The sequence below is a fragment of the Chiloscyllium plagiosum genome, chromosome 18, assembly GCF_004010195.1.
Source record: "Chiloscyllium plagiosum isolate BGI_BamShark_2017 chromosome 18, ASM401019v2, whole genome shotgun sequence".
NCBI lineage: Eukaryota > Metazoa > Chordata > Chondrichthyes > Orectolobiformes > Hemiscylliidae > Chiloscyllium > Chiloscyllium plagiosum.
In genome coordinates this window covers 31,532,694-31,551,153 of record NC_057727.1, presented here as the reverse complement: position 1 = coordinate 31,551,153, position 18,460 = coordinate 31,532,694, and the positions used below count along the sequence as shown (strand labels likewise).

Here is an 18,460-nt window from a genome sequence, read left to right as displayed (position 1 = left end):
TCCTTGGATACCCTAAACATTTTTACTTGCATCATTTTGCCTCTTTCCACGTGTGCCTCCAGTTTTCTGTAATATTTTGTTAGTGATAACATTGTGTTGAATGGACATTTTTAGACTTGGCACTTTGTGTTGTGTTGGAATGTTTCTTTTAGCTAGTTGTGTACAATGCTGCTGGTTTTTGCTTCGGTGTGACTGACTGACTTGCATGTAAATCAGTCAGCTTCAAGCTTGATTGCTTCAATGTGCCTTTGAGTATTTTCTACTTTAAGATGGACCAGAAAATGATTGCAGCTCTTGTTTCTTTTGCTTAAAAATTATTACATTTTAGTTCAGTTTTTAACTTACCTTGTGCAGATTATGCATTAAGTTGCTGATATCTGCCATTTTATTGGTCTCTTGTTGAAGGACCTTGCCACAATCTCTCGGATAGAGAATTCCAATGATTGACGAACTTGTGAAGATGTTTCTCCTCCTCTCAAACCTAAATGACTTTGAAACTCAGCCCTGGTATTTTAGATTCTACTGCTAAAGGCAGTTCCTTTTTAATTTTAAATCTAGCCTGTCAAGCACCTTCAAAATCTTGTCATCAGAGAGATCATTCCTCGTTCTTGTAAACAAGAGAGTTTATGTCCAATTTTTCCAAATTTTCATAATACCACCCCCTGTCACCCAAGAGCTAATATAATAAACCTATGCCTTATCAAATCCATGGGAGGTGTACTCCTATATATAGAGATCAAATCTACATGGAGGTAGTCAATTGTAGTACCTGTCAAAGCCCTGTACAGTTGTACAGAAATGTCTTTTTTTCTTGTATTCTAATTGCATCGCAGTAAATGCCATTATCATATTCAGCCCATCGAATCTGATGGCTCTCAGCAGAACAATCCATCAGTCCCTTTCACCTGCTTTATACCTGCAGTCTTGCAAGTTCACATCTGATTCCCTTTTGAAATCTTCATCACCTCTTCCAGTACCCTTGTATGCAGTAAGTTCCGCATTTATTGTCACTTGCTGTATTTTGAAAGAGGTTCTTCCTCACGTACCCCTGCATCCCTTGCCCTGCTGTAATAAGATCCTATACAGGAGGAAAACAAATTGGAACACATGGAATAGGCGGGACTGTGCTGATATGGTTTGTTAATTGGTTTATAGAAAGCCCAGCGGAGTTGAGATGGAGATGATTAGTATGCAAAATGATTTTGAGCTGAAAGTCAGACCAAAGGCTAATCATTATTGGTGACTTGTACATGGAGGAAAAAATACCCACTTCTATTCTTCTGTATTTTTAAAGTGACAGCTTACTTTGGACCAGTCTTTCAAGCACCTTGTTCGGTAGATGGTATATGACCTGCTATGGACCAGCCTGGACCCCCTCAAAACATTTCAAGTAGCCCAGACTCTAACTTTGCTCATTGTTTTAAGCCAGTGTAAAGTGGATATTCCAGGAGTGATGCAGCTTGCCTGACCAGTTAGTTTTACACAAAATAGAATTTATCTACAAGATTACTGAATGAAACACAAAACAGAATATAGAGTGATTTAACCTATTCAAAAACCCAACAGATCATCCCAACTTAATGATGCTGTTCCAAATACCGGCAACAATCCCCATAAACACCTCTCGGCACTAAAGGTAACATCAAACACAAGTTCTTACAAGAGAGTGTGAGAGACAGGGAGAGTGACAGGGAGAGACACCGAGAGAGAGAGAGAGACCGAGACCTCATGGGTCCAGCAGCTCCACAACCCGACCGACCGCTGTCGGTGAATAGCCAGACTGCCAACAACCAAACAAACCAGGGAAACGCTGAGTTGGGGGAACTGATCACCCCCTTTCATTCATCACGTCTTGTTTTAAACTTTGAAATCCTTTTGCCTGAGACAGCATCTGTTTTATAAAATCAAACTGGCCATAAAATCCTTCAAACTTAGACTTTTCTGACCTCTGTCCTTTACGACCGTTCTGGGGGGAAAACCCAAGGACAACGTTACTTTGTTAAAGGAGCAGTATCATCACAGACCAATAGTTTCAAAGTAAAGCTCAGACTTCAATGCAGTGGCAGGTAGTATGCAGTTGCAGGTGTTGCATTGAGACTTGGTGAGACAAGACAAAATGGATAATTATAAATACTTGGTTTAGATTTATCTAACATTAAAAATAATGTTTAATTTCTCTGGGGTAGATCCTAAGTTGCCCTTGAATTCAAATTGATCTTCTGCTGTCAGACTGCAAAGTCCAGATCACAAGGTGGAGAGTAATTTTTCTTTATATTTTAGCAATGGTGACATAATATTGCCAACAGACCAATGGTCAATCTTTGATTCAGAAGACCTAGGTCTTTACTTATATTAGAATTATTTTTTTCAAGTCTGTAGTTTCTTGCCTTTTTGACTCTGAGATTGAGAGCTGCTTCTTGATTGCGAGCCTCTTTACTGATCTGAGTGCATCACCAAATGCTACTGGACCAAACTGAAGGCTGTCATTTAGGCAGCTTTTCCTAAACTCAAGATTCTTAATCCTGCTGTCTCTGCTGAAACATCCGCCTCCCTGGTCCAAACAGTAAAATGCATTTTGTGTAGCTGAAGTGTCTACTTCACCATTCCACTTAATTGCCAAGTTGCATAAAAGAAAAGACTTAGAACTTTTTGCAGTCCAAAAGGGAAAAATATGTGGTTCCCTCACAATATTAAGTACATTTCTTTTGATTGAAAACGAGTTCCTTTTGCCATGGTCCGGTAACTTACAATGTGGGTGTTAAGTTCATATAATGTTGAGAGGAAACATTATTATGATAATTGCTAGCAGATTTTAATTGTTTGCTTTCATAACACCTAAATTTAGTCATGTCTTGTTACTACTGATCTCATTTCAAAATATGAATAATTGATTATTTGGCTAATGAGAAAAGGAAGGTTAAATGCCAGATGGTGAATATTCTGTGAAGTATTGTTCTAAGTTTGATTAATATGACAAGGAACTGTAAGCTTATTCAGAAATATTTGTGTCAAATCACGTTTCAAAAAAAAAGTTGTTTGCATTCTCCTTGGCTGAATGCTAGTACTGAGCGATGGAGGGACTGAAAAAATTATTTATTTTTAAAAGTTATCTGTTCCGGAAAATACTACATTGTGGAACTTGGCAAAATACATTGGAAAGTAGCAGCTTTTTGACTTTTCATCGTTGATGTCCCTTGTGATTAATACCACGTAGCTTAATTTTCAATATTTGGCAAACCCTGTAATACAGTACTTTGACTTTCAAGTTTATTTGACTATTGTATGTTCTGATATTGGAATAATTTCAGAAAGGTAGCAAATGTAAGCTGAGCTTAATTTGGTTGCAACTGCTGACACTATTGAGTTGGTTCTTTGTGCGCACGTGCAAAATGCACAGCCATATAATTTATAGCTCCCTTTTGCACTGCTATAGTTATGAGGATTATAAGATTGTTTTGGGGCTGTGCTTCTAATTTGAAGTAGAATGAAGAAAGATCCTTTTGTGCAATGTGGGCGTTGCTGAGTGAGGTAATATTTATTGTCCATCTGTAATGGTACTTGAGGTGGTGAACTGCCATCTTGAAGTGCGACAAGTCATGTGGTGTAGGGATGCCCAAACTACTGTTAGAGAGGAAGCTTCAGGATTTTGCTCCAGCGAAGGACTGAAAATACATTTCTAAGTCAAGATGGTGTGTGATCTGGAGGGGAATTTGCAGGCAGCAGTGCTCCCATGCATCTTCTGATCGTATCCATCTAGGTGCTAGAGGTCATCTGTTTGGAAGATGCTGTCTGAGAAAACAGGAAAAAGTTGCTGCAGTGCATATTGTACATAGTAGACTGTTGTCACTGTATGGTGGTGATGGAGGGAGAGTTTATTGAAGGCTGTGGATGTAGTGCCAATCGAGTGGGCTACTTTGACCTGAATTGTGCCAAGCTGCTTGCGTGTTTTTGAATCTTCATTCATCCAAGCAAGCAGGGAGTAATTTATCACATTCCTGACATGCCTTGTGATGGCCATTTGAAAGGTAAATTCCTCTCCACGATGTTTATGACTGTTCCAGTTCAGTTTCTGGTCACTGGTGATACACAGAATGACGTAGGGAATTTGGCGGTGGCTATACCACTCTGTGTCTAGGAAAGATTATTAATTTTATTTTGTTTTGAGATGGTCATTTTTGCCACCTATGACAGGAGATATTACTTGTCAGGTGGCACGGTGGCTCAGTGGTTAGCATTGCTGCCTTATAGCACCAGGGACCCACATTCGATTCCAGCCTCAGGCACCTGTGCAAACTCCACACAGATAGGGAGAATGTATATGTCTGCATGGGTTTCCTCCAGTTTCCTCCCACAATCCAAAGATGTGCAATTTAGGTGAATTGGACATGCTAAATTGCCCATAGTGTTCAGGGATGTATATGTTAGATGCATCAGTGAGGGGTAAATGTAGTGTAATGGGGAATGGGTTTGGGTGGGATACTCTTCAGCCCAGTAAGTTCACACCGACTCACCAAAGGGCTTGTTTCCACACAGTAGGGACTCTAATTCTGTCGGCATTCTATTCTAATTATTCTTCCGATCTTTCTTTAATATTCGGGTTCTGGACTGCTTTAGTATTTGAGGAGCTGAGAATGTTGCTGAACATTGTACAGTCATCAGTGAACATGCCTATCCCTGAATCTATATGAAGGGAAGGCTATTGATGAAGTAGTTAAGAAGGTTGGGGCCTTGCATCTCTCTGATCTGAAGTCTATCTGACTACAGGTCTGGGTAATTAGGCTGTTGAAGATTCAAGAGGCTGTTTTGCCAGGAAGGGGGTGATATGTGTTCACACTTGGAAACAATGGCAATAGCAACAGCGTCTGTGTTTACTGTGGTGCAACTGTTAGTCTGCAAAGTCCCAGGAGTGTGTTGAGCATGTTAGGTTGTAAACAGTCAAATTGTCCATTTAATTCCAAGATAGAACTTGTAATGGCGATTGGCTTTGAGAGGTTAAGGGTTTCAAAACTATTTTGTCTGTGCTAGAGTATTCCAATCTGTTAGGATTGGGAAGAGGGGGAGCACCCAGAAGCTGAGAGAATTTTTTCCCTCCAAGCTGATGCATGAATTGACAATATCAATTCTGTGACCGTTTGAAATGAGACTGGAAGATTCACCAACTTGTGCATGAAGAAAAATCTATAGGAAGAGCCATCAGTGTAAAAGGCAATTGTCTAATTCTCCTCTGTTATTTTATAGTGCTCTGTACAGAATGCCCGGATGGACAACTCAGTTTTGTAAACGCTTTAGTGTTCAAAATTTAGAGTTATTAACACAACTGGATGATAATTATTAAGAATTGTTGTAGACATTTTACTTTGCCACATGTAACAAAATCTAGGTGGTTTTGGACATAACAGGAAAGCAGTGGACAACAAATTGTCAAGACAATGTGCTGGGTTATATGGGAAGAACGGGACAAATTGAAAATGTTCTTTCAAGTGGTTGGAGAGGCACAACAGCCTGAACTGTTTCTTTGTCTGTTGTGTAAGTACTGCATGTGAATTTAAGAGAAAATCCATATTTTGTGTGTATTTTTGTAAATTTTGCTATGTGTCAAAACCATCTGCAGTATCTTGGATAGATTTGGTGCCACCGGTTCCTCTTATTGATAAGTGTTAAGCTCATGGGGGTGGATAGCCACGTGATGCCTTCAGCAGAAGTAAGACTATGTGATTAAATAGTGAAGCTTTATTACACTTTATGTAGTATCTAGGTAGTTCAACTGGTACATAGAAGTAGTGAACCCTCTAACTATGGGTTAGCTCCTCCCAAGGACAGTCCTGTATACCCTCATGGACAGAGCTTATCTTTGCAAGTCAATTCAACCTTTCTAGTCTTTATTTCCCTTCAGCAAAAACTGTTTCATAAATGGGGCAAACTGGAGCAAACAATGTGGAGATACGTATGATTTTAAGGTGCTAATGCAAATGACAGAGGATAGACACAATTGTCTGTTGATTTGAAAAAAAATTATTCCAAAAACTTCACATTGGCAATTCAGTTTATTGAAATGACCCGTCAGATCATGGAAAACGTTTATCCAGCAATCTCAAATGGTCCAGTGATGCAAATTGACAACTGCACAAGCTACATGTCTTTGCCATTGAACAATTTGTAAATTTCCATTAATTAGTTTGCAGAATATTTCCAGTTGGAATTTTGATCCCTGATGGAATTTTTCCACCCTCTCACTTTTGGAACATATGCAATATTTAATCACATAGTAATGCCTGCATAAGCTGCCCATAAGTAGGGATGTGTGTATGGTATTCTTACCTTGTGTATTGGAATGGCTATGAAATCTATTCGAACTAGTGGATTTTTATTCAACATATTTGTTTTGTTGAATAGAAATCCAGCTGGATGTCCAATAAATATGTTGATTAACTCAAAGTGGCCAGAACTTGATAAGTGTTGTGCTGTTTTTTTCCAATTTTGAGGTGAAGGAACTTAACTTTCCCCTCTTGTTCCATCACCATATTTTATAATAGAGCATTTATCTTGTGAACATTTGGTCTTGCATACAGTATGAATTAGTGAAATATAAATTTCAACATTTGTCAGAGTATGGAAGTTCCTGGTTTTAATTTTCAGCTGTACTATGTAAATGTCATTTTGTAATTGAGATTGCTCATTCATAGAATATGTAAGCGCGAGCATGGAAATATCCTTTTAACTTAACCAAGCCTAGAAAGACCACAAAGAAGCAGAACATAGAATTTTAGACTTTGCAATATAGAAGGAGGCCATTCGACTCATCACATCTGCAATGGTTCCTGAAAGAGCTACCCATTCTCCAGCCCTAACTCCATAGTCCTCTTAAATTCAGCATTTTCAAATAGACCTCCATCTCTCTTTTGAAACCTTGTTGAGAATCTGCTTCCACCACTCTCCCTGGCAGTACATTCCAAATCCTAATCACTCTGAGTAAAGAAGTTCTTCTAATCTCAGTCCTAGCTCTCTTGCTGACCAGTCTGGATATTGTGGCCCCTCCTCACTGACATACCAACAAGGGGCACCAATTCGATCAGAATGGTTCATAATTTTGAAAATCTAGCAAAGTTATCTCCTAATCTTCTCTGGTCTGAGGGGAATAAACCCAATTTCTCTTATCTTTTCTTGCATCTAAAATCCCTCTTTCTTTGTATCATTCTAGTGAATCATCTTTAAACTGTCTCCAGAGCTTTTTTCCTTAAATGAGGTACTCAGAATTGAACACATAACTCCAAATGTGGTCCGACCAATGATTTGTAGAAGTATAGCATCACTTTCTCACTTTTTTTGTATGCTATGCCTCTCTAAACTCAAGGATCCTATAAGCCACCTTAAAAATTGTTTCACCTTGTTTGGCAACCTTCAGAGATTCATGAAGTCCCTGTGCTCCTGTACTTCCCTCAAAGTTGCACCATTAAGCCTGTGTTGCCTCTGTTTGCTTTACTCTCATTTACTCACACTTCTCTGCATTGAAATTCATCTACTAGATGTCCGCCCATTTGGCTAACTTCTCAATATCTCTCTGAAGTTGCTTAGCACTAACCTCTCCATTCAATTTTCTTCCTAGGTTAGTATCATCTGCAAAATAAAAAATAAAAATTGCCCTCAACATCCATCTCTCTGTAGAGTCGCATCTAGTAAAAGTGTACAAGTTATTTACTCCTCATTGTGTTTTGTTAGCATTTCAACATGTGCATTGCCTTTTGCTTTTCTGTATTCATGTATTTGTCTTGGCTTTATTGTAAGGCACAGTTTGTAAAGGACTCGATCAAATTTCAAAATGATAAAAACAAACATTTTGTTTGTGGGATGCCTGCAAACCTCAGGTGATTGTGTCTATGTAACCTTGAAGGGGTACTGTTTCTCTATACTAATGTTTTCATTGCTGTTATCTTTCCTTGGATTGAAACCTAATGATTAATGTGTTCGATCATTGGGGTATACCTTTTACATTCCCTCAACTGTCAAATTGATATTTATTAACAGGTGTATCTCCCAAATTCTGTATTTTCAGCATGGGATATTTTATGACCGAATTGTGAAATAACTTTTCAGTGAGCGTTTTGGCGAGCAAAATGAATATACAGGTTGAATTTTCATTTTATTGGAGACTTTGGTTCTCTTAGAGCATGCAGCAGGTGACTCAGAAATCATGCTAACTCTTTTAACTAGACTACTTTACTTTTTTTTCTTATTTGTATTTTTCTTCCATCATAATTTAATTGTTATCATGCTTTGCTTATAGGGTTGTTGGTCAATCTCATGTTAAATTTCTTTCACACTACCTATGGCCATGTTTTAATAAATGTTGCATAAATGAGACTCGCGGTATTTAATCTCCATTCTTTTATTCTCCCCTTTGGAAACCTAATCAGGATTGAAACTTGTTTAATGAAGAGTCTAGATCAAAATGTGCACTGCAACACTGTGTTACCCACTTAATCTGTGTAGTTTACAATTTGCTGGTTAGTGTTTGAGAAAATTATTTTCTCCCACTTTTATTCAGAAACTTTGCTTCAAAATTGTATGCTTATTTTTATTTAAAATCTCAAATGATTATCCAACTAGCCATTGAAAGAACAGAATGAGACCGAAAATTTCATCATCTCAATGATCGAACACACAAGCCTGAAATTACTGAGCCTGAGGGTCCACTGTTTTATGATTGATCCATTAGCAAAGCTTAAGTTTGAATTCTGCTTATAATCAATTGTTTGCTGATAATCTTTTGCTGAGCTGTTTTAGCATTCATGGTATTGGCGTGCAGTATTCCTGCTTGCATTCTCTGTATTCATTTGTTGATTTTGCTACATTCTTTTTTTATTTTGCCATGCTGTTCAGCCTTTGGATGCAAGGAGATCAAAGGTTTGTGTTATGTTTGCAACAGCTTAGTTTGCAGAACATAAATAATGCGGTTTCTTTTTTTCTTGTTCTGGTGACGTGTGATTAATGTGTGTTTTATTTTATACAATATTAAATGTTGAAGTTTTATTGGTGAGATTATTGGATTACGCCTTTCAATAATTGTCCACACTATAACAGATTTTTCACTTATAAAACAGTGCAAGAAATTTATGAACATCTAATTGAGAAATTTGTTTAACATCTAATTGGTTCAGAGGAACTAATGTGCTGATAAGTCCTATGTTCATTAAATTCAGAATTTGAAATTTTAGGTGTAATCTAACATTGCACCCTTTTCTGTATCCCAAGAAAATACCACATTTGATAAGCAGTGGAATTTTGCATTCTTTATTAAAAACTGTATGCCCTGATATGTCAGAAAAAATATTTTAATCTCGAGACTCTTATTGAAAATCTTACTAAATTTGCAGAATTGAACAAAAGCTGTATTCTTCGTTTGAGAAATTTTTTTTGTGGCTTGGCAAATAACGTGTATATGCTGTCAAATGTGGTACAAGGGGTTACATTATTTCAATTCCGCTGTGAGAATTCTATGTTTGTTTTTAAGTGTACATATTTGATCTTATAGCACAATGACTTAAATGTGCAGGATTTTCTAGTTGTTTTTGGAAAATAGAGTTTAAAACTATCTTAAAACAATAATTAACACATTCACATTTGATCCAGCCACCTGCTGGATTTAGGTTCTGATATAAGGGCGAAGTACTTGAGAAACTGAGTAGGTCTGGCAGCATCTGTGGGAGAGAAATAGTTAATATTTCAAATCCAAGATGATTTCTTTGCACTGAAGCGTCATATACTAGACTCGGTATTCGCTCTATTTATCTTTCCATAGATGGTGTCAGAGCTGCTGATTTTCTTCAGCAGTTTTGTTTTTATTTCACATCTCCAGCACATGGAATACTGTGCTTTTATTTGATGGTTTAGGTTCTATATTGTTTGGTGTCAAGGGTTGGAAATCATTTTGATCTGTGTAAAATCTGAGGATTTTGTGAGCTTGACAATTTCAATGGTTGTATTCCTAACAAGTTTGCAAATCCTGTAGCTGTATTTTGCTTGTTCAATAGGTCTGATATTTATTTTAAAATAAACCGACTAAACTTGACTACTGAATAATACAACAACTAGAGGTGATCAGTTTCTGTTGGAAAAAGGGAGAATTGACTTCAGTCCATTAGACCCTTGTAAATTATAGCTTCCATGGGTGGATTAAGTTGTCCTGCTGATAATTATGGGAAAAAGTTAACTTGAATAGAGAATACGCTTGTTTCTTGCCTGTTGGGCCAGAAGGTTTTAATAGCATGTAGCCTTCAAAGAAGATAAATTTGCATTTGGAACCAAATTACGTTCTGAGTATAAGAATGGTAACTACCCTTGCCATTTAAAATAAGAAACATTATTTATGACATTTAACATGTGAAACTTACCATTTAACACAGGTCAATGTTAAAACTGAATCCATTTTAACTGTAAAACTTTGATAACTTGGCAAGTGCAGATATGGATCAAGATTTTAACGTTTAGATGCTTTTAAGTTAATTGATATAAACTGTATCCCCTGATGTATTGTTTGAGCATCTGTCTATTCTCCAGACAAATTGCTTTTCATATTAAGATTGTGGAGTAGAGGCTGGAGGTGATGTATAATTTCCGCTCTGACTGGTAAGAATTATTCAAGCGTTCAAGACTTTTGGAATCCTCTTGTGGTACAAAAGTGCTATTAGTGATTTTGGAGTAGAAATACAAATAGTCTTGAAATAGATCAAAACTGATTAGTATTACATTTTATCTTGTAGCTCAATCCATTCAATGTTTTAGTAATTAATTATTTGCATGTGTTTTGAGCAATCTCTTTTCTTTGTTTCTACAGCACCTGCAGTTGACCATCCAAGCATTGCAAGATGAACTTCGAACCCAGCGAGATCTTAATCATCTTCTTCAGCAGGAGAATGTTAACCGAGGTGCTGAGCATTATACCATTGAGCTCACTGAGGAGAACTTCCGTAGGTTACAGGCAGAACATGAGCGACAAGCAAAAGAGCTTTTTCTCCTGAGGAAGACTTTAGAAGAAATGGAGCTAAGGATTGAAACACAGAAACAGACTTTAAATGCAAGGGATGAATCAATTAAGAAGCTACTAGAAATGCTGCAGAGTAAAGGATTGCCATCCAAATCTATGGAGGAAGAACATGAAAGAAGTCGAAGAATATCTGAGGCAGAATCTCAAGTTAGTCATCTGGAAGTTCTGCTGGACCAGAAAGAGAAAGAAAATAATCATCTTAAAGAGGTATGCTTTATTTTTGAATAGTGTTGTTTTTCACCCTCCGTTTCTTCCTCTCCCATCAACCCCACCAGTCGCTACCCTTCCATTGATACTCATTTGTTTGGCTGAACTGGTCCTCACCCTCAATTTCTTCTTTGAATCCTCCCGCTTCATCCAGACCAAAGGGGTAACCATGGGCCCCACCTATGCCTGTGTCTTCGTCGGGTATGTGGAGGTTGAATGGTTCATCAACTTCACTAACTCATTCCACTCTGACCTTAAATTCACTGGGACCATCGCGGACACCTCCCTTCCCTTTCTAGACCCCTCCATCTCCATTAAAGGTGACTGACTCAACACCGACATCTACTACTAACCCATCAACTCCCACACTATCTGGGCTACACGTCCTCCCACCCTGTCTCCTGTAAAAATGCTATCCCTTATTCCCAATTCCTCTGCCACATCTGCTCCCAGGAGGACCAATTCCACCACAGAACACACCAGATGGCCGCCTCCTTCAAAGACTGCAAATTTCCCTCCCATGTGGTGGTTGATGCCCTCCAGTGCATCCCTTCCACTTCCTGCGCCTTCACCCTCAAACCTCAGCCCTTCAATTGCAACAAGGACACAGCCATACCTTCCACCCCAACAACCTCCAGATACATCGCAATATCCAACACCATTTCCGTCACTTACAAATGGACCCCACCACCAGGGACATATCTCCTTCCCCACCCCTATTTGTGTTCCGTAAAGACGATTCACTCCGCGACTCCCTTTTTAGGTCCACCCTCCCCTCCTGGCACCTTCCCCTGCCACACCAGAATTGCAAAACCTGTGCCCACCCACCCCCCACCTCCATCCAAGGCGCCAAAGTAGCCTTCCACATTCATCAGAGATTTACCTGTACTTCCACACACGTCATCTACTGTATCCGTAGCTCCCAATGTGGTTTCCTCTACAGTGAGGAGACAGGATGCCTACTTGCGGAACGTTTTGGAGAACATCTCCAAGACACATGCATGAAACAACCCCACCACCCTGTGGCCAACGCTCCAACTCCCTCTCCCACTCCACCAAGGACATGCAGCTCCTGGGCCACCTCCTTCTATGCCATACCCTTACCAACTGATGCCTGGCGGAAGGACACCTCATCATCCACCTCAGGACCCTCCAACCCCATGGGATCAATGTGGTTTTACCAGTTTCCTTATTTTCCCTTTCCCCATCTTATCCCAGATCCAGCCTTCCAACTCGGCACCACCCTCTTGACCTGTCTTACCTGTCCGACTTCCTTCCCACCTATCTGCTTCACCGTCTGCTTCAATATATCGCCTTTACCCCCTACTTCATCTCCCTGTCTCATTCCCCGCTACTCACCCCCTTGGGTTGCCCCTCATTCCTGACGAAGAGCTTGTGCTCGAAATGTCGACTCTCCTGCTCCTCAACTGCTTCCTGACTGGCTATTCTCTTCCAGCACCATACTCTTCAGTGTTTCATTTGAAGCCTTTCTGTCTTCATTTCTTGCTCAATCAATTGCTTCTGGTCATCCTCCTCTAGGAAAAATTATTATTAAATTGAAAAGTGTGCAGAAATGATTTACAAAGGTGTTACTGGGATTAGTGAGTTTGAGTTACAAGGAGAGGCTGGATAGGCGGGGACCTTTTGCACTGGACCGTAGGAGGATGATTGGTGACCTTGTAGACACAGAGGATGGTGCGTATGTGGAATGAACTGCCCAAGGAAATGGTAGATGCATCTACAGTTGTGATATTTAATCAACATTTCGTCAGGTAAATGAGTATGAAAGTTGTAGAGGGATATGGACCAAACGCAGGCAAATGGGTTTAGGAAGATCAGTTGACATAGACAAGTTGGACCGACTGGTCTGTTTCCTTGCTGTATGACTGACTTTGTGGTTAAATCAGAATAATTCTGAAGCCATGTACTGAAGTCAGTTATTTTTGTGTTTACCAAAATAATTTTGATTATATTTGGCAAGGCTTGCAAAAGCAGAGAAGTTCTGGGAACTGGTTACAGCCCTGGGATAGAATCAGATTTTTCACCCGAGACCTGGAACAAAGATTTGTTTGTGACATGGAAATAATTTGTGCATTCACTCCTATTCCTGACAGGAACAGATGTGTATAAATATTGCCCTTAATTGAACAATAACGAGAATCCATACTGAGGGAGGGCACAGGATGGCAATTTTGGACAAATTCAGTACATTTGGTTGTGCCATATGCGACCTGGCAATTCTAGACACTGATACCATGCCTGAAATAGGAAGAATTCAATTCCTCATCATTAATATCCCCAAAAGAAAACAAAAGTTAATTGGTGGGGCCTATGTTTGCACTTTGTGCAAGTAATTCTTTTTGTAACTTCTATTCCTGTATCTTCAGTAAATGCTTTGGTAGTTAATGCAATGTAAATGTAGTTTAATGTAAAAGCAAATGGTATGGCATAATGAAATGCTGAGTAAAATGTTAAATTTGCAGAGGAGGTGCAAAATGGAGAGTAGGATTAGATAAAGCATCTGATAAGTATCACTGAAATATTTTCAATCAAAATGCTGAAAGATTGGCGAGGTCCATGAAAAATATTGTGGATTACACAGAGACAATATTGTTCCAATATTATGGGTTGCCAAATGGTAAGTCACAACTTTTGCTGGTGTTATGGCTTGAGCAATTGGGGATGCAAGCTCTGAGGTAACAATGGCCTCTGTTGGAGTGGAAATCAGAAATTTACATCCTGGTAGCAGCTGAAAGGCTCCTTGAAATGAGTAGGACTTTTTGTTTGCATGTTGCCCTGGTTTTCCAATATCGGAAGGACCCAAAAAAAGGGAAAGTGTCTTAGTTGTTTATTTTCTGTCTCTACTGTGTGGAACTCCACCCCATTTGAAGAACTTTCACTCATCTCTCCCTCTTTTCTCTCTCTCTCTCTCTCTCTCTCTCTGTCTCCCTCGCTTTCTCTTTCTGCCAACCTCAGCCCATGTTTTCATTCTATTGTGCTGTGTGAATTGTTAAAATGGGTTACAGTAGCAAAAGGTATAAAAAGCACCACTATTGCACAATGATTTTGTTTTGTTTTAGAAACACATTATTTAAGGTAAGGCATTAGTGATTGTGTGTTTATAGGAGTCATTGCTGATGCTGAGGTAATGTTTTTAGGGGAGACGTGAAACTTTTAACAATCTGTTTCCATTGCTCTCCCATTCTAGGTCTCCATTTCCTTTCCATACCCTGCAACTAATCATCAGTTCTGCAATGTCTGCAGCTCTGCCCCTTAATCTGCTGTTTCATGCAAAATATTCCTTCACATCTATTTGCAGAAAAAGAATTGAAAATAATTTGGGGTGGGGCCAAGATATTCAAAGAAAATAAAATTCTCCCCTGGATTTTACTTGGAGTGTAACTTCAATTGGCAGCAATATTTGAGATTGGGATTCTTAATTAAATATGGTCTGTTCTGGTCAATCCCATTGTGCCTATGTGTGGGAGAGCGAGAAATTGAAATCTGTCATTTCAAAATATTTTGGAAATCTTCAACATTGCTATTGGGTTTAAGTAAAATCTTTCTAACACTCAATGACGTATATACTGCTTGCTGAATGCGCCTCAAATTTGTTTACAAACCTAAATCTGTGGATCATTTTGGTAAGTGACACACAAATCGGAACTAAATTATGATTGTTAATTTTCTGTACAGTGCAACCTGAATGCCAGTTCGAGTGCGTGGATTATGTTGGATGCCATAATTTGTAATTTGCCAAAATAGGTAGCACAATTATTTAGAGTTAATATGCCCTTGACCATTATTTTTGTGTTTTTCGAATACAACTGAAGGCTGTTGTAAAGGGAATCATTTTCAGGCCTGTATCCTTTTACATAGGCTCTTTTCCTGAGTTTCTGCCAATTCTCATTTGGCACTTGAGAGTCTGGTTCAGTAGCATGCAGAGCATATATTCACTCGAACCTCTGGTATGAAAGTTTGAAGAATTCCAAATGGATGGTACACTTATTGTAATCCCATACATTTGGACTACCGCAGCCTTCATTTTTCAATTACTTTTGATGATTGATTCATGGTCCTGACCTACGGATGAATGTTCAAGCTTTAAACCGCAGGCTGGTACTGATGCATGCTTTTGTAGTTATAGTTGAAAAGCCAAAGCTAATTGGTTTGAGCAGTAAACAAATCTTGTACAGTTCCGCTTGGGAAGCCATTGTTGGAGTGCAGTAGTTTTTTCCGACTTGTGTCAGGGCTTTTTGCATGCAAAGAATTAGTATTTCCATGATATCAAGAAGGAATGGAAATACACAATCTAGTTCAAACTTAATGTCCTGGAAGTAATTTTTAATTAATTGAAGAGAGTGTGGGCATTGCTGACTCAGCCAGCAATGCCCATCCGAAGCTGCCCTGAAGGAGTTTGTGGAAAGAAGCTTTCTTGAACCGCTGCAGTGCTTTGGTGTGTGACTGCACCCACAACGGTTTTAGGGAGGCAGATTGTCACCGGATGACAGTGAAGGAACAGTTCATATATTTCCACTTGTACTAATCAGAAGGATGATTCCACATGGCATCATCACCACCATAACTCTTACCTCCAGCACTTTTCCAGTGTATTTATAATATTGTCAGGTAGATGCCAGTATGTGTTGGCTTTTCAACTATAATTACAAAAGCGTGCATCAGTACCACCCTGTGGTTTAAAGCTTGAACATTCATTCGGAGCCTGGACCAATGAATCAGTCATCAAAAGTAATTGAAAAATGAAGGCTGTGGCGATCCAAATTCACATAACAATTTTTCAACAAATGCGCCGGCAGTCAAGTGTACGGGACTACAACAAATGTGCCATCCATTTGGAATTCTTCAAACTTTCATCACAGAGGTTCGAGGAAATATATGCTCTGCATGCTACTGAACCAGACTGTCAAGCGCCAAACTACAGTGGTTTGGAGGGGAACTTGCAGGTGGCATTGCTCCCATGTATCTACTGCCCTTGTCCTCGTAGGTGATTGTAATCATGAGTTTGGAATGTGCTGTTAAGTGAACCTTTGTGACAAAGCTGCAGTGCAATTGTAGATGATATACACTGCTGTCACTGAGAGGGCATTAAATGTTGAAGGTGGTAGATGGCAAACTAGGCTATAGGATCGTTTTATCCTTGATGGTGTCCAGCTTCTTGTATTGTTAGAGCTGCACCCATCCAGCAAGTGAAGAGTACTCCATTACACTCCCAACTTGTGTTTTGTGGATCTGTCCTTGAGGCCATCATATTTATCTAGCTAGTCCAGTTTGGCTTCTGTCATTGGTAACCCCGAGGAAATTGTTAGTCAGAGTTCAGCGACGATCATTCTGTTGAACACCAAAAGTAGTTAGATTATTTCATGTTGGTGGTCATTGCCTGGGAATTCTGTGACAGTAATGCTACTTGTTTCTTATCAGTGCAAGCCTGGACATTGTGCAACTTGTGTAATAGATATGGGCTGTTTCAGCATCTGAGGAGCTGCAAATGCCACAAAATACAAGCGATCATCCTCACTTCTGATTTTTTATGATGGAGGAAAGAGCATTAACAAAGCTAAACATGGTTTGGCTTAGGATACAACAGGGGAACTTCTGCACTGATGTCCTGGTGTTGAGATGACTGACTTTCAACCATCTTCCTTTTGTGCTCTGTATGACTTCAACCAAATGGGGAGAGATGTACCTCTGGTTCTCATTGACTCCAATTTTTCTCAGGCACATTGATGTCACTCTCTGACAAATTCTCCCTGGATATCAAGGCAGCCAATTTCATCTCACCTCTGGAGTTCAGCTGTTTCACCCATGTTTAGACCAAAACTGTAAGGCTGGGAGCTGGTGAACTGAGCCCCAGTGAGCAGGTTCCTCCTTTTTGATTGCACTATCAATGACTCTTTCCATCACGAGCAAAATGATGGAGATTAGACTGGCAGGGTAATTGGGGAATTGACTGCTTTCCATGCACAGGATATTGCTGGGCAATGTTCCACATTGGCATCTACCTGACAATGGTATAAATATATTGGAAAAGTGCTGGGGGTAAGAGTTATGATGGTGGTGATGCCATGTGTACTAATCAAAAGAACGTTTCCTTTTTCCCCCCCTTTTGCTTTTTTTCAAAAAACCTGATGTCATAAGACTTCGTAGGATTTGGAGTCACTGTTGAAGACTCTCAAGGCAGCTCCTTCTTGACCATATTGCACTATAGCAGGACCCCTGAGATACTGATGTTAGTGACCTGGGGCATTGTTGACAAGATGAGAGAGAATTCTTGCTGAAAATGTGTTGCTGGAAAAGCGCAGCAGGTCAGGCAGCATCCAGGGAACAGGAGAATCGATGTTTCGGGCATAAGCCCTTCAGCCCTTTCCTCATTGCTGAAGAAGGGCTTATGCCCGAAACATCGATTCTCCTGTTCCCTGGATGCTGCCTGACCTGCTGCGCTTTTCCAGCAACACATTTTCAGCAAGAATTCTCTCTCATCTTGTCAACAATGCCCCAGGTCACTAACATCAGTATCTCAGGGGTCCTGCTATAGTGCAATATGGTCAAGAAGGAGCTGCCTTGAGAGTCTTCAACAGTGACTCCAAATCCTATGAAGTCTTATGACATCAGGTTTTTTGAAAAAAAGCAAAAAGGGGGGGAAAAAAGGAAACGTTCTTTTGATTAGTACACATGGCATCACCACCACCATAACTCTTACCCCCAGCACTTTTCCAATATATTTATACCATTGTCAGGTAGATGCCAATGTGGAACATTGCCCAGCAACATCCTGTGCATGGAAAGCAGTCAATTCCCCAATTACCCTGCCAGTCTAATCTCCATCATTTTGCTCGTGATGGAAAGAGTCATTGATAGTGCAATCAAAAAGGAGGAACCTGCTCACTGGGGCTCAGTTCACCAGCTCCCAGCCTTACAGTTTTGGTCTAAACATGGGTGAAACAGCTGAACTCCAGAGGTGAGATGAAATTGGCTGCCTTGATATCCAGGGAGAATTTGTCAGAGAGTGACATCAATGTGCCTGAGAAAAATTGGAGTCAATGAGAACCAGAGGTATCCTTGAAGAAGGAGGCCATCTGTGTTGTACGTACTTTGAACTGGTCCTCCTGGGAGCAGATGCGGAGACGAAGGAATTGGGAGAATGGGATGGCGTTTTTACAGGGAGCAGGATGGGAGGAGGTGTAGTCCAGGTAA

The 18,460-nt window shown here is 39.7% G+C and overlaps 1 protein-coding gene across 8 annotated transcripts in view; it reads left to right on the top strand.

The window, feature by feature from the left end:
• LOC122559010 (ERC protein 2) overlaps positions 1 to 18,460 on the top strand; it is an 825,386-nt gene that overhangs the window by 89,666 nt on the left and 717,260 nt on the right. For 6 of the 8 annotated variants that reach the window (XM_043708092.1, XM_043708097.1, XM_043708094.1 and 3 more), the window contains exon 5: positions 10,832 to 11,248. In XM_043708092.1, the coding sequence (XP_043564027.1) occupies positions 10,832 to 11,248 (417 nt within the window). Of the gene's footprint in view, positions 1 to 8,877; positions 8,902 to 10,831; positions 11,249 to 18,460 lie in introns of all 8 variants that reach the window. The other 2 variants (XM_043708089.1, XM_043708091.1) reach the window with 1 other exon arrangement.